Source organism: Schistocerca serialis, chromosome 11 (assembly GCF_023864345.2).
Source record: "Schistocerca serialis cubense isolate TAMUIC-IGC-003099 chromosome 11, iqSchSeri2.2, whole genome shotgun sequence".
NCBI classification, from domain to species: domain Eukaryota; kingdom Metazoa; phylum Arthropoda; class Insecta; order Orthoptera; family Acrididae; genus Schistocerca; species Schistocerca serialis.
This window is the reverse complement of record NC_064648.1, coordinates 173486911-173504240: the sequence shown is the minus strand read 5'-3', so window position 1 is coordinate 173504240 and position 17330 is coordinate 173486911. Positions and strand designations below refer to the sequence as shown.

At 38.9% G+C, this 17330-nt stretch overlaps 1 protein-coding gene across 4 annotated transcripts in view; it reads right to left on the bottom strand.

Annotated features, from left to right (window-relative positions):
- LOC126427234 (probable ATP-dependent RNA helicase DDX60) overlaps nucleotides 1-17330 on the bottom strand; it is a 147991-nt gene that overhangs the window by 49574 nt on the left and 81087 nt on the right. For all 4 annotated transcript variants that reach the window (XR_007576601.1, XM_050089473.1, XM_050089475.1 and 1 more), the window contains exon 6: nucleotides 2235-2525. Coding sequence is in view for 3 of the 4 variants with exons in the window: in XM_050089473.1 (XP_049945430.1) it covers nucleotides 2235-2525 (291 nt within the window). In the remaining variant the exon portion in view is untranslated. The remainder of the gene's footprint in view (nucleotides 1-2234; nucleotides 2526-17330) is intronic.

Sequence of the window (17330 nt, the reverse complement as noted above, 5' to 3'; positions counted from 1 at the left end):
GACCAAACAAAGTTCCATACGTGTTAGTGAGGAGCTTGCACTGGGCTCAACTCGTGTGGTTAGTGGCTTGCAATAATAGACTCTGAAAAAATGTGCCCGAGCTTTTACAGTGGCTCAGCTAGCACTGCCACTGCAATTTTCTGGCCTTTGTCTGTGTGCACCACACCATTGCCAGAATTTGCTATGGCGCATTCGTGCTTTTTGCAACTTTAATACCACGTAACTCTACCCAAAACAACTGATTGTAGACTACTAAATGCTCAGAGTAATATGTACCTGCAATTCTATGATATAGAAAGAAATCAAAAAATTCTGTTGGTGGAGCACCAATGCAACAAATACACTCAAATGAGCATCAAAAGTCTTTCAATGCTTGCTATAAACAAGTGTTCAATAGAAAGAATATGTTTCTGCATCTACATTTATTGGATTTTTCTTCTTTTTTTGATGAGTACTATCACACCCCAAACATTTCAACACTTTTTTTAACACCCTGTATACATAATAGTGGCTGCATATGATACAAATACTGACAATAATGGACGGTGTCCTTGATTTCATTACAGTAGCTACCTGTTTCATACATAATCTGTACTACAAAAACTGTAGGTTCATGGGTGGAAAAAAAATAGAGTGTTTTATTTGGTATGTGCCAGTACATAGGAATAAATAAGAATTGAGCTTTATCCTCCAGAAATTATAAACGAGGCTGTAATATCACTTTCTGCAGTGATGTAAAATTTTGACATACTACTGGTTTAATGACTTCTGTTTACTTTTGAAAACTAAATGATTTATTGAGGCTTTCCTTCTCTCCAGTTTTAAAAGCAGCACAGAGTAAATTTCAATATGGTGCAATCTCATTTGCAACTTACAAGTGGGGACCCAAAAATAACAGGAATCTTAATGCTGCACATCGTGCACTTGTAGTAGCAGGTTGCGCCACCAGAGGGTTGTAGTAGGATCTCTGGTGAGTCATTCTGCCTCGCAGCGTCACGCAACAGTGAGAAGTGTGGTTTCTTTGGCAGATCTTTGAGTGTGCGTACAGTGCAGACGTGACACGAGGAAATGGCTAGTTCTTACGAACAACGTGCGGCAGTGAAGTTTTGTTTCTTACTCGGCAAGAACGCAGCAGAATCTGTTGCGATCATTCGGTCAGCCTACAAAAACTGTGCTCTTAGTAAAACGCAAGTATACAAATGGTTTTCTCAGTTTACAAAGGGAGAAATAGTGGTCGAAGATCAGCCCCGTTCCGGTCGACCTCCAACTGCTCGAAGCGAAGACGACATCGACAAAATCCGTGATCTCATCAGTGAAGATCGACGCGGGACGATCGACCAACTCGAGAACTTGTCCGGGTTGTCCTGGCACTCAATTCGGCGCATCTTGACCACCGATTTGGGGATGCGAAGAGTGGCAGCAAAATTCGTGCCGAAGCTTCTTACCGGAGATCAAAGGGATCGTCGCGTTGGAGCCTGTCTCGAAATGAAGGTCGCGTTCAAAGATGATCCACATTTTTTCGACAAAATCATTACAGGTGATGGGTCACAGTGCTACGGTTACGACCCAGAAAGTAAACAACAGTTATCACAATGGAAGTCACCTGGCTCACCTCGACCAAAAAAAGCTCGACAAGTGAAATCGAATGTGAAAACTATGTTGATCTGTTTTTTTGACATCAAAGGGATCGTACACTCTGAATTTGTCCCTGAAAACCAGACAGTAAACCAACAATTCTATGTGGAGGTTATAAAATGGCTTCGCAGAAGTTTGTCCCGAAAACGTCTGGATTTGTGGGGTTCTGGCGTGTGGTTCCTGCATCACGGCTCTCAGCGTTCGCCAGTTTTTGGCCTAGACGAAGACGACTACCTCGACCCACGCCGCCCTATTCGCCGGATTTAGCACCCTCGGACTTCTTCCTGTTCCCGAGGATGAAAAGAGACTTGTGAGGGAAGCGTTTTGCGGGTGTGGAAGACGTAAAACGCAACGTCGTGAAAGTGCTAGCAGGTATCAAAGAGGACGAATTTAAAAGGTGCTTCGAACACTGGAACGAATGTTTGGACAAGTGTATCAATGCTAATGGAGAGTACTTCGAAGGAGAGTAAGGTTGTATTTGAAAACAATAAAGAATATGCTTTCTAGAAAGAAATTCCAGTTATTTTTGGGTCCCCCCTCGTATAAGTTATACGGTTAGATAAAAAGCTAGTGTTTCATTCAGAGTGAAAATATTTTACCTTAAGAACATCAGCTGGCAATTCTCTTAGTTTCACTACAGAATTGCAGTACTTATTATTAAGCATTGCAGGATGTAAACGTTTACGAGTGAAGAGGTGAGCCATCAGGAGTACAACATTTAGCTGTGTTTCTTTTGATATTTTACCATCTTCTTCAGTAACACACATACTGTGTAAAACTCCACTCCGTAACAGGTACGCAAAAACAAGATTGCCTGGCTCGTGGTAATGTAAATGTGTCACTATCCCTGAACAAAGGTGCTGTGGTCTGCCATTATCATCCAGTAGTTTCTGGAACAGTAAACATGAGCAATGTCACAAAAGTCAAGAAAGAAGACAATTTTTATCTAACATTAAAATAGTGTGATACACAGATAAGATTAGATCAACTATTACAATTATTTCGAGAAATAACTGAACAACAATTTTTTTATGCAGTGGAAAACAGACTTTGTAGGACTGATTATTTTCCTAACTGATGTAATACTGGAAAGTGCTGGATGGAACACAACAGTGAATGGGGTAAAGGTAACCTCTGCCTATATCTTTGAGGCATTGAGTGTTCAATAGACTCAAAAAAGAATGAAAATGACGTTAAGCTTTCAAACAATGTATTTCCTCTTAAAAAATATTAATTAAGCAATGAACTTTGCTATGGTTCCAAGAAGTTTTGTTACTTGTTCCTGTCTGTGCATTATCAAGGAAACAGCAATAAGAAACAATAAGTATCACTTTGTGCACTCAATGTTTATAACTGAGGGCCTGATTAAAAGTGAAAAGGCTGTTCCAAAATTCGCTGAAAAGCAGTTTGCAACCAACTGCAGATTATAGGGCACATCGTAATGAATGATAGCTACGTGGACTCGGTGGCAATATTGGAAGAAAAAATTGATACAACCAGCTCTGCTCATGGAATTTCAACAAAACACACAACTGATTGTGGGGCCCCTTCTTCAAAGTCGAGGGATGTGTGCCACAAAGTTGAGAGAAGCAGGGTCCACCGTTAAGTGTTACGGGTATACTATCCAGGTAACTGACTGTATATGGGGTGCACACAAGGGTACTCTTTTTTTTTAGGTGACTCTCCATTCAGACCAGATAATAACAGTTATACTTAATCCCAAAGTATTAAGAGTACAACCCAAAGAATGCACCTCCAGATAAGACCATTAAAGTTTTAGTGATCCACAGCCAAAACATTCACAACAAAGACACAGAGTTTGAAGTGACCTTAGAAAGCAGTGAAACTCATATAATATCAAGTACAGAAAGATGGCCAAAACTTGAAATTGACATAAGTAAGATATCTGGAGAAAATCTTAATTTATAGCGAAAGGACAGTGGAGGCAGTGTATTTGTCACAGTAGATGAGAAACACAAATCCATTATGGTAGAAATTGCCGCTGCATGCATAACTCTTTGGCAAACACTCAGTATCGTGGATGGGTATAAACTTATTACTCGATCCTTCTAACAACCACCAGACTTAACCCACATGTAGCTGGAAAATTTAAAGGAGACCCCAGCCATCTAGTACATACATTCCCCAATCATACTGCCATCATTGCAGAAGACTTCAGTTATTCAACAACTGATTGGGGCAATTACAGTTCTGTACATTGGGGGGAGGGGGTGAGACAAGGCATTCTGCTGAACAATACTAAATGCTTTCTCAGAAAACTGGTAGTAGGAATATTAAATGAAATGATTATGTATTGCTTACAAAACTCTAGTCTAGAGTATGGTGACAACAGGAAAGTGACACTTTTTTCAGGTCAAAAAAGGCAAAAAATAAACAGTTATTCCTGTAGAGAATGTGAAAAGCAAGAGGTGACGGGTATAATGTGTGTCAAGTTGTTACATCAAAAGTGTACAAAAGTAAACCTAAAATTCATCGGTTACAATTTTCCGTGGACATACGTCCACTGTTTTCCAAAAACAAAATGGACAGTCTTGCACATACAGTGTACTCAAAAATTAAATTATTAAGTTGCTACAAAGGAACATTAACCAAAATAGTGTCTTAAAAAGAAAGGAAATGATGCAGGTAATTCATAGAAAGCAGACCTATAACTGCGAAATCCATCAAATGGAAATGCAAGACTGCAAAAATATGCCTGCAAAAACAAACTCAGAAAACAGTACCATCTCCAGAATCTCAGATGATGCCATGATAAATCAAATAAGACAAAAACCTGCACATAAATATAAACAGCAGTTGGTGATTTACAGCAAAAGAAAAGACAAGACCACAACTATGCAAGGGAATGAAAATGAGTTTCTAATAATTGTTGACTTCCTGTTGAAAAATATAGCCGTCCCACCTACAAACTCAATGCGTGACCTGAGATTACAATGCAATAACTCTGCAAACAATTTAAAAATATGGTAAATTCAAAACAAGAATCTACAGAGCTGGATCCTGAACCCAAATGAAATTACAAAGGTGTTTTTGTACATGCTGGAAAAAACTCATTAACAAACTGCATTGAAGAAAAATTTACAAACAAAACGAGGAACATGATGTGTGTGGCAGGAAGTGTCTATGAAGGATCCAGGCTTATTCCCAGTTGAATGTAAAAAGGTCAGCAAGTGACAATATATCTCAAAAATAAAATGTGCTGTCAAAGAGCAATTTGATTGTTTCGGGGTTGTCTTCATAGATGCAAACAAATTTCTGTGCCAAAACTGCATAGGAAAGGATGGAATACATTTAAACAGATTGGGTCTGTAACACTCAGTATCATGTTTTCAGATTATGTAAAATCATTACAGATAAGGGAAATTAATGTGGAATAAGGAGAGTGAAAGATCAGGAAACATAATATCCACAGTTTAAAAAACAATGAAATAGAACATAGAAGAACTATAAACAAGAAACCCGAGACATTCAACTACAAAAATAATTCATCAGAACATAGAATAAATAAAAAATAAGGTTAGGAATAATACTAAATGAAGAAACTCCCTATTTTCTAGATCTGACAGAACATGGAATAAATGAACATAAAGTTTTAAATCTTTGTTGTTGTTGTTGTTGTTGTTGTTGTCTTCAGTCCTGAGACTGGTTTGATGCAGCTCTCCATGCTACTCTATCCTGTGAAAGCTGCTTCATCTCCCAGTACCTACTGCAGCCAACATCCTTCTAAATCTGCTTAGTGTATTCATCTCTTGGTCTCACTCTATGATTTTTACCCTCCACGCTGCCCTCCAGTACTAAATTGGTGATCCCTTGATGCCTCAGAACATGTCCTACCAACCGATCCCTTCTTCTAGTCAAGTTGTGCCACAAACTCCTCTTCTCCCCAATTCTATTCAATACCTCCTCATTAATTTTTTCAAATCTTATTGTAACAAATTAAAATTTAACGGCTAGCTCAATCAGATGGAATAGTAAGGGTGGGGAAGCTGCAACACTAACACATAATAAGATAAACAAACTGTATGAACAGTCTTGACTTCTGTAAGAAGTATATTATTGAAAATGTTGCAGAAGTAATAGGCCAAAAAATAAATTTAAGTAGTTTCTCACTGTACATACCAAACACCCACAGACATTACAAGACTTCGATGGCAGTAGGGAACTTCTTAGCACAATTATCAGACACAACATTTCAAACAGCGAACCCCAGTACAAAAATAGAGCACATATTCACAAATCTATGTGACTTTCATTAAAAAAGTGAAGTCACAAGAACAGCTTTCCCAGATACTGACAAAATATGCTTCAATTGTATTTAAAAAAAAGGGGACATGGGGAGGGGGGCAGATTAAATGAACAAAACTGAATAGCTAATAGGCTTAAAATTAAGAAAGAAGGATGGAAACGCTGGGAAAAAAAATTCACTGAATCATAAAATTACACATATCTCAACGTGCACAATTAAAAAAAAAATTTTAAAAAAATCACCACTAAAAACAAAAACTTGATAACAAAAGGTATTTTGGTCTGTAAGAACAAGATAGAAATGTTGGATATGATATAGAAAACCAACAATGACGGAAACTTCAACGAGTATTACAGAAAATATAAAAAAAGACTGTATGCCAAAGTACTGCAAGCAGACGAACAACTAGCTGCAAAAACTTATATAAGTAGTGCTGAAAATAAACACTAGGCTTGACAGTCTATTTACACACACACACACACACACACACACACACACACACACACACACTCGGCAGCATGCCATACATCCAACTACTAAACATCATGATGGTACAACGAGAAAAATCTCATTACCCCGGGCCCCAGTCAATAGACTGGGATTGTCGTGAGCATCGGATTCCGGGGGCTCACGGACATCATGAGAAGAATCGGAGCTTCTCAAACTCCCTCAAGACCAAACGCAAACACTACATCGGCACACTCAATGTGAACACACTGATGAAGACAGGAAAGATGAAACAACTGACAGACACTCTCGAAAAATTTCAAATCAAAATATGTGCACTGCAAGAAACACGATTCACAGACGAAGACCATTTCAACACGGAGAATTTCAGAATATACAAAGGAAAACCATCGAGACAACTGAAAAACCTAAGGCTTTTTGGCACAGGATTTGCAGTACACAGGTCCATCACGGACAGCATAATCGACTTTTCGTCACCAAACGAAAGAATCAGCACCATCACAGTGAAATCAGCCAATAAATCCTACACAATAATCAACGCACATGCACCAACTAATGACTACAACAGGAAAAACCCTGACGAAATTGATGACTTCTGGACGACAATGGAAGAAACTATCAGAAAAATTCCTGCACATAGAGTTAAAATAATACTGGGAGACTTCAACGCCAAACTCGGAAAAGAAAAGATATACAGACATATCACAGGAAAACATACTCCACACAAGGACACCAACAAAAACGGAAAACATCTGATAGACTTTTGCAAAAGCCACGACCTCGCCATTATGTCAACAAAATTCAAGAAACCAACACGAAAACTTACCACATGGAAATTCCCCAGCGGAAAGCAAGAACTACAAATCGACCACGTAATAGTGCAGAAAGACTCACAAAAAGAAATTTTGAACATAGACACCCGTAAAGGCTACTTCGACTCAGACCACCACCTACTACAGATCAGGATTCGTCTTTTGCCCAAGAAAAAGCTCCAGAAGAACAAAATTGTTAGACCAGATCCAGAATACGTTACTTTAAACCAGACACAAATATTACACAAAATTAAAATGGAGAAAACGACAGACTGGACACAACTTTCACGAAGAATCCGAGAGGCCATGAAACCAGCACAAGCACCACGAACACGGAAACACCGTTGGTGGAACCACACATGTGACCAAGCTATTGACCAACGAATCAGTGCATGGAAAAAATTTAGTTGCCATAAATCCCAAGAGAATTGGATGAACTTCTTGAAAACACAGAAGCAATCAAGCAAAATCATTCGCAGTGAAAAACGACAGTATGACAAACGGCGACTGACAGAGATCGAATCGGACTTCATGAAGAACAATACAAGAAACTTCTACAGAACGTTCAGAGAAAATATGACTGGATATCAACCACCCAACTTGTGCTTCAGAAGACCGGATGGAACCCTAGAAACCAATACTAAAAACAATTGTGACATTCTGGCAAAGTACTTTGAAAAACTGCTCAACACGGACCCCCCCATGGAAGAAATGATGACAGAAACGAGCACATACAATCCAGATAGTGAACCTCCAACTCTAGAAGAAGTTAAAGAAATAATAAAGTCACTCAAGAATCGTAGAGCACCAGGAGAAGATGGCATCATCGCGGAAATCTGGAAGTTACAAGATCCAGAACTCACCAAAGACATCCACAGGATCTTGGAAGACATCTGGAAGACCATGAAAATTCCTGACGACTGGAAAACTGCCCTGATACACCCACTACACAAAAAAGGTGACAAGACTAACCCGAACAACTACAGAGGAATATCCCTACTACCGGTCACATACAAGATCCTCTCTAAAGCTTTACTGAACAGACTAGAATACCAAACCGACCACCTGATTGGGGAATACCAAGCAGGCTTCCGTAAAGGGCGGTCTTGTGCGGAACAAATTTGGAACCTGAAAATGATTTTACAACACAAACAGAACCTGATCATTACCTTTGTTAACTTCAAAAAGGCGTACGACTCTATCGACCGGAAAACTCTCTTCAAAATTCTAGCAGAATACAAAGTAGACAACAAAACACGGGCTATCATAGAGCAAACTTTAACCAACACGACCTCCAAAGTAAAGTTCTGTGGGGAACTATCAGAGCCCTTCGAAATTCGCACAGGTGTCCGACAAGGCGATGGCCTCTCACCTCTCCTTTTCAATCTGGTGTTAGATAAGGTCATAAAAGAATGGGAAACATCACAGCAGGGGATAACCTTAGGAAACCTACAGATTAAATGCCTGGCTTTTGCAGACGATTTGGCAATTGTCACGAAAGGTATAAAGGAAACAAAAGACGCTATTGAAAAACTGCACGAAATCGCTTCCAAAACTGGACTACAGATCTCTTACGAAAAGACACAGTTTATGAGCACAAAGAAACTCTCATCTCTGAACACAAAGTATGGCACGATTTACAAAACAGCAAACTTCAAATACCTCGGTGAAACACTACAAATGAGTGGACATAACAGAGACTCAAATGAAGAAAGAAAGACTAAACTGGACAAGGCATACAAAGTAGTGTGGAATCATTACAACAAGAAGTCTATCTCACAAAAAGCCAAATTACGCCATTACGACACGGTGGTGCTCCCCGAGGCACTATATGCAGCAGAGACCACACTAATCCGAGGGCATACACGTATCAGACAATTAGAAAAAGTAGAACGGAAAATACTTAGGAAAATATTTGGCGCAACTAACAACAATGGAATATGGATCAAGAAACCTACAGAGGAACTGTACAAACATACGGAGACAATCACAGAAAAGATTAGAAAACGCAGACTACAATTCTATGGACACCTATACAGAATGCCATCACACAGGCTGACCAAACAGATCTTTGACTGGGTAACCACTAGAAACAACAAATGGGTGGCAGAGGTAGAAAACGACCTGAACCAGCTCAACATAACAGCAGACACAATAAACGACAGAATAAAGTTCAGAAACATCATTAAGAAAAGTAAACTACATGAGATACAATGCGACAAACGAACAGGCATAAAATGGACCGAAGAACGAAAGCAAGATCACAGCCAGAAGATGAAAGAAATATGGGCAACCAAAAAGGCAATCAAGATGAAGCCGAAGACACGAAGCCGACAAGAAGCATGGACAGAGGACCGGAAACAGAAACACAGCGAGCGAATGAGGGAAGTTTGGGCAGCAAGGAAGGCAGCAAAAGGAACTGGCCATGTAGTTTAGTCCAAATGCGCTCTTTAAGGGCAAAACACCAATAATAATAATAATATATATATATATATATACCATGCCATTAAAGTCACACGAAGATTGCAAAATCAAACAGTGGAAAATCCAGGATGGAATGTATGTGTGACAGTCTTTTTGTTGTACCTATCTGCAACTCAGAGCATTGTCACTATATGAACAAAGCAAAATACAATTTATGATAAGCATAAAATTGTAGCAAAACAGAACAGTATTATAAATCTCTTCAATGACCAAAAACTAAAAGAAAAAACAAATACTAAATACAATAACACATGAAAAACATTTATTGTCCCCCATGAAAAACTATACCACTGTTTCCAGAGACAGAAGAAGATAATAAGGGAAAACTATGCAGGAGCTAAAGAAAGTTCTTATGCAACTAACCCATACATTATTCCTGGAAGGTATTTTCCAAATTGCGTAAAGACAGCATCAATAAAAGCACTACACACACACACACACACACACACACACACACACACACACACACACAGACCTATAGCTCTGCTGCCAGTTATATCAAAGATATCTGGATATCTGTAGGAGACATAACAAACAGGGGGACAATATACAGAAATCACAAAAATGACAAGAGAGAAAATAAGATCTGAAGCAAGAACTTGAAACTTCTCTGTGCCAGCTTTAAACTTCTCTGTGCCACAGGGATCAATTATTTGCCAACTGCTTTTTATTTCATATGCAAATCACACCCCAAACCTCATTAATTATGCTAATTTATTTACTAATGTAGACGACACGACTCTGTTGTTCATGGATAAAGATGCACAAAATCTAGACATTAAAGCCAACGTGGAAGTAAACAATGCTATTCAAAGATTTACTGAATAAAATTTGCATAACATCATTAATAAAATACTTTGTCTGAATATCAAACCAAAAGGTCTTCAGAGTGAAGATACCAACATTTGTATAGATGAGCACATAACAGAAAACTCCAAATACACTACATTCCTGGCAATAATAATTAATTGGTCAAAGTGAAAATTGGGATAAGCACACAGAAAAATGCTTAATTGGAAAGCTCAGTTCAAAACCTAAATGTGCTGCACAAGCTTAGCTACCTAAAGTGCGTGTCATTTATGTTGGCGGCCGAGTTTAGGTTCATTCTGCGCATCTGACGTCACAAAATACAGTCAGCCAATGAACAGAGAACGATGTTGCCAGATCTCGACTGCAGAACAGAGCATGGACGAGTGTCTTCAGTTTTAGAAACGTTCAGTCATAAATAAAGTAATAGAACAAAAGCAATGTCTTGATAGCAGAAATTCTTTTATAGAAAGTTTGGAAAAAGCATTCTTTATACCAATTGCTTCATATTCTATTAATTAATTAAACCAAACAAGCAATAAGACTCCTAATTCAGGCAATAGCAAGGAAAGGTGTTTGTATCAATCTCACAAACCGCTTTTTCGCAATAAAGAACAGCGGTAATTGTTTATTTCCTATTGTACTTCGACGAAGCGTGAGTAATTCACAGTGATACCAACAGTGTTCGTCAGTATTTTGCGTGACGTGTTATAGTCCTCAAGGCATTAAAAACAATATCGAAGTGCCTTACTTTATGATTTATATTCGTTTGAATGCAATTAATTTTGAAATTTCTAGTGCTTTGTCTCTTCATTAACCCTTTCGCTGCTGCAGACACGTGCTCCCCGCATTCTGCGCTGTGCGCGATTTTGTCATCACTGCACTGCTCGCCTGTGCAGACACATGGTGTTCCCACTGCTTTGACACATTTATCATTCGATTTCACAAAAACTATTTGGCCCAAAAATTTGATTTTTGCGCATCTTCTTGACTGATACCTTACCCCCATAAGTGACTATTTTGTTTCGATGTTCAACGCAGTTATTATTCAGCATTACATGTAATAATTTTATATGAAATTTAGGTATCTTGTCCACATTTCATTCTCAACATTGTGGCAACTAAAATCGACCATATGGAAAGTATACTCTATGGACTTTTACCTCTGCAAACTCTTCAAAATTTCATGCAATGGTTTACTATATTTAATCCTGCACAATAACTGCGTTGAACATCGAAACAAAATTAAGTCATTTGTGGGGGGAACGTATCAGTCATGAAGACATGTAAAAATCTAATTTTTGGGCCAAATAGTTTTTGTGGAATCGAATGATAAGTGTGTCAAAGCAGTCGGAACACGATGTGTCTGCAGAGGCGAGCAGTGCAGTGACAAAATCGCGCACCGCGCGGAATGCAGGGAGCACGTCTTTGTAGCAGCGAAAGGGTTAATGCGGCCGTGGTGGCTTTACTTCATGAACTGCGCGCTCCCCCCTAAACGTAAGCTTGCGAACTATGCTATACTATGGCGCTGCTTCTCTTGGCGCGTGCGTCGTGTGCAACTGGCAACGCAGCAATCTCCCGCGTCTGGGCGGGCATGCGCGAGCCACCAAGATAAAAGAATTGAACTTTAAAAGACACAATTATTATGAAAATGATATACTAATGCACTAATTCATTCAACAATAATTTACAGCATAGTTTTATGGAGAGGCACCTCTAAACACAATATTAATAGTATGTTCAAATTACAAAAAAGGGCAATGAGAATGATAGCCAACCTTAAATGGAGAGAACCATGTAGGCCAGCATGTAAAGCTACAGATATGTACACTACCCAGTGTATACCCATACAAACTCCTGTGCTGGGCAGAATTCAAATACGCTTCAAACACTCAAGATAACAAGACACAACACAACCATGACACAAGCGAACAGAATGTTTTCCATGAGCCCATATATAATACTATGAATATAAAACAGTCATATGCAGGGCCAAAACCTATAGAAAAACTTCCTTCAAACTTGAGAGAGAGAAACAATAAAAATATTTTCAAAAAACTCTCAAAACTTATTTGATAAAAAACTGCTGCTATAGTACAGGTGTGGCTCACGGTTTCCACATTGGGGAAGTCTGTGACATTTATCGATCGGAACTAACCTAGACCTTGTGCTATTCTACATATCAGTGTGTTTGGGGTGGGGGGACACTTTTGCTTATCTTAATTCAATTGTTTCTAGATAAAGGCTGATTGTACAGCTACAACTCTTTTTCAAGAAAACACATTGTAAGTGCACCGTCTTCCTCATTCACAGTATTACACTTGAATGTTCCACCAACTTTAATGTAGAAAAGCAGCATACTGCGTCTCTGGTTATCGTCGGGGATATTACTATTATCTGCAAAGGCTTTACACCTTCAGAAAAGCTTCTGTCAAATTGTTTTTATAAAGAAAATTAAAAAAGGCAAAAAGCATCTGACACTTTCATAAAATCCTTTCAGCTGTGCAATACATTCAGTTCATGACATAACTCTGAAGACTGTAATTTAAACAAAGTAACAGCTCATTCCAGGAAAATGATAGTGGTGCAAACAGCTTTGCAACTGACAAGTGACCATTAAAACTGAATCGATCACTAATCTGAGGCAAGATGCAGCCACCATTCTCGATTCATTGAAATGCCCCGTTTCGCAGTTTGTTCTGCCTTTTCGTACTGATTGTCAGTGAGTGAGATACATATTTAACCATTTTCACTGCATCAATGTTCCTTTGTTAAGTCGACTGAACAGAATATCACAGTGAGCCACGACACTAAAAAAATGTAATCACAAGAGTAAATCTTCGTCTTGCGAGAAATCCTTCACTCTTGGGGCCCTGTTTATTGTCCTGTAACCATTAGTATCATCAGCAATACTTTTTTTCCATGTACTCAATAGTTTCCTTTTGTTATTTGTATATTGTGGTTATGCTCTGTGATTTGAAATTGCTTCCACTGGGCAGAGGACAGGTAGGGAGACATTTCTTCACTATCTCGTCAAGGATGGCTGTGTGTGTAGGGCATCAGAAAAAAAGGTAGAATTCCTTCCAAATGGGGGAAGAAGACCCACACTTGCTTATTGCCTGTCACACAACACTCAGCAATTAAATTTAACTGATATGAATAACAATGAATGAAGTGATCATTTTCCTAAACCTATTTAATTCTTATTTGAACTCCACTTTTGCGGCCACTGTATTGGGAGCACTGTAGCAACACTGAGATGTCTGCTTTTCAGGTGTTTAGTTTACGTTCATTTTCTCTAGCTTGCTTTGAAGAGTTGCAGTTGCATCATCTGCAATATACAAAGTAAATTGACCAGTTGTGACAGATTTACACAGCCATTGGTTTCACCAACTTGAACTGCAAGGAAATTTATCCTCAACTGTTTATTCCTGATGTGATTCATAAATACCTCATAAATTGCTTCCAGGAGTTCATTTTGAAGAGTTTTCGGCAGAGCTAAAAAAACATGGTTTTCCAACTTTTTACTGTACTGTTAAAGACACTGTCCAGTTCTGTCATCTGGTCAACTAGACCTCGAAAAATTCCTGGGTTCCTGGAATTTTTTCTTTCATCGTGCCCCTTATATTTTAAAGCCAGCTCGAATTTGCCACAATACTTGACGTAGTTATCACTTTACCTAATATTTACTGGCAGTGGTTTCTTGACACATTTTCATTTTGTCTTTATATTACAGAAATAGGCACTAATTGGCACGTAATGTCTATTTTCCCTAATATTGAAAATACATCAAAACCATTTAAATGTTTATAACTGGGATTATATTTTTACTCCTTTGTCTGAAAACTTTTTGCATCTGTGGTACCATTTGGAGTCCATGTGATATCACTACTATCAGTAACAAGACAGGAGAAAAACAAGAAATAAATACATTTTTCATTTCATAACCACACAACCACCCAGCTGTATTGTACATTTCTCTATTAAAATGGTGTTTATACCCCTGCCTGAATTTACATTGTTTTTGTTCTTAACTAACATTTACATCAGGTCTCAATGCCACAAGTTCCTTCAGTTTCATCGTAAGCTGATGTTTCAAACTGCACTCTGTATTCGTATTGTGTTGTCTTCAAATTTGCAGTAAGCTGCAGTTATTTGCAAGAAAGTAAAAACACAAAACTCAGGCACAATACACTCACTAAAGGAAACCTGCAAATATAGCATGTTACCCACAAACACACACATGAGGAAATTAAAGAAATGGAACTTATTTCACGTGATTTTTTCTCGAATCATTTGTGAGACTCTCCTTGGGTGTTGATACTTATGTTACCATATTCCATTTCAATCTGGTGAGATAACTGGAAACTTAGTCTAACAATGGATACAGCAGCCAATGGCAGAAACAAAAAACTCTCTAAAATACTACCAAAACAATAATAAGGCATTAAAGCACAATAGAGATATACAGACACAGGGAATCAATAGGTAAGTTTCAGCTACTTTGTTCACTGCCTTTTGAAATAAGCAATGGAACGTGCAAATTGTGTGGAGGTTGGTAGGACACCCTCAGGCCGAAAGCTGAGAGATCAGAAACTTCGGGTCACGTGTGAGAGCTGTACTCTGTAGAAGCTGTGGCTAGACTATCTACTACCTCTTCCAAAAATATTGCTTGATATCACATATCAACAGTTCCAAAAATGATGACCCACATTTATTTAAATCTGTGTGGGAAATGCATGAAATGCATCCTGATAATTTAAATTCTGTAACACATTGTTGTGAAATTTATTTTAATATATATTTTGGTATGGCTGTTTCAGAGCCTTTAATTATGAGCTGTGCCTGCTATAAGTATAAACGACTTTACGTGTACTACACTTTAAGACACATTGCAATGCAGTTACTGCACTGAAATGAAATTTTAGTTGCAACGTGTGAATACATATAGCATAAATCATGTAAGTAAAATTGTAATTTACCATGAAATAGGCCTAGAATATTACAGTAAAAAAATCATCATTTGCTAAATGCTTAGTGGACAATGTATACTTATCAGTGCATCTAATACAATTTTACCTGATCCACACCATGTATTTCGTCTATGGATCCAATAACTATTAAATTAAAAATATTGTTCAAGAGTGGGGCCCATATTAAAGAGGACTAACTGGAGAACTCTTAAGTGAACGTGTCACAGAGATGCTGGAAAACCTGAAATGGCAGGCACTTGTAGACATATGTCACCTGTTTACAAAGTCTCAACAATCAGCTTTAAGTGAGGAATCTACAAACACACATCTTCTTTACTATCATTCACACATATACTGTGAAGACAAGATTACACCAAGTGCAATGAGCAAAGAGGCATTTAAGCAATCATAATTTCCATGTTCCAAACACCAATGAAACAGAAAGACTACCCTTTGCCATGTACTAAACAGTGGCTTGCAAAGTATAGATGTAGATGTAGTATTGGAGAGTCCGGATGTGATGATGAAGATTTGTGTATAGGAATGCTGAACAGCAAGGACATCATCAGTGCAAAAAAGTAAAATAAAAAAAATTAAACCTGGAAAATGGAAAACCAAGTTGAATTCTCCGACAAGAATTGAAAGGCAGTCCCAGTAAGGTGAGCCTCAGGAAAAAACAATAAATGTACGATGAAACACAGCAGAATAACTAGATAAAATTGGTGATAAAATACTAATACAGACACAGCTAAAGACGGGATAGATGACTGTGGCTGAATAACTACACTACTGGCCATTAAAATTGCTACACCACAAAGACGATGTGCTACAGACGAGAAATTTAACCGACAGGAAGAAGATGCTGTGATATGCAAATTATTAGCTTTTCAGAACATTCAGACAAGGTTGGCGCCAGTGGCGACACCTACAACGTGCTGGCGTGAGGAAAGTTTCCAACCGATTTCTCATACACAAACAGCAGTTGACCGGCGTTGCCTGGTGAAACGGTGTTGTGATGCCTCTTGTAAGGAGGAGAAATGTGTACCATCACGTTTCCGACTTCAATAAAGGTCGGATTGTAGCCTATCGCGACTGCAGTTTATCGTATCGCGACATTGCTGCTCGCGTCGGTCGAGATCTAATGACTGTAAGCAGAGATGACAGGCATCTTATCCGCACGGCTGTAACGGATCATGCAGCCACGTCTCGATCCCTGAGTCAACAGATGGGAACATTTGCGAGACAACAACCATCTGCACGAACAGTTTGACGACGTTTGCAGCAGCACGGACTATCAGCTCGGAGACCGTGGCTGCGGTTACTCTTGACCTGCATCACAGACAGGAGCGCCTGCGATGGTGTACTCGACGACGAAGCTAGGTGCACGAATGGCGAAACGTCATTTTTTTCGGATGAATCCAGGTTCTGTTTACAGCATCACGACGGTCGCATCCGTGTTTGGGGACATCGTGGTGAACGCACATTGGAAGCGTGTATTCGTCATCGCCATACTGGCGTATCACCTGGCGTCATGGTAGGAGAAACACCATTCGCTTGCTTAAAATGGTCAAACGGGACAGTCCCAATTTTGTATCTAAAACACCTGCCTGAGATGACGGACTGTACGGAGGTGGGGAGATCACTACGGAACCCCCACGGATGCAGATGCAACAAAATATTACGCCTCCAGTTAGTACCGCAGGCCTTTTCCAAATCGAAGAAGACACCAATAAGGCATTGCTTACAGAGGTAAGCTCATGAATTGCTGCTTTGAGCAGGGTCAGGTTACTGAGTGTGGAGTGATATCTCCTGAACCCACACTGGGAGAGAGTTAGTAGGGACTTGGTTTCGAGAACCACACTAGGTGCCACTTAACTATACACT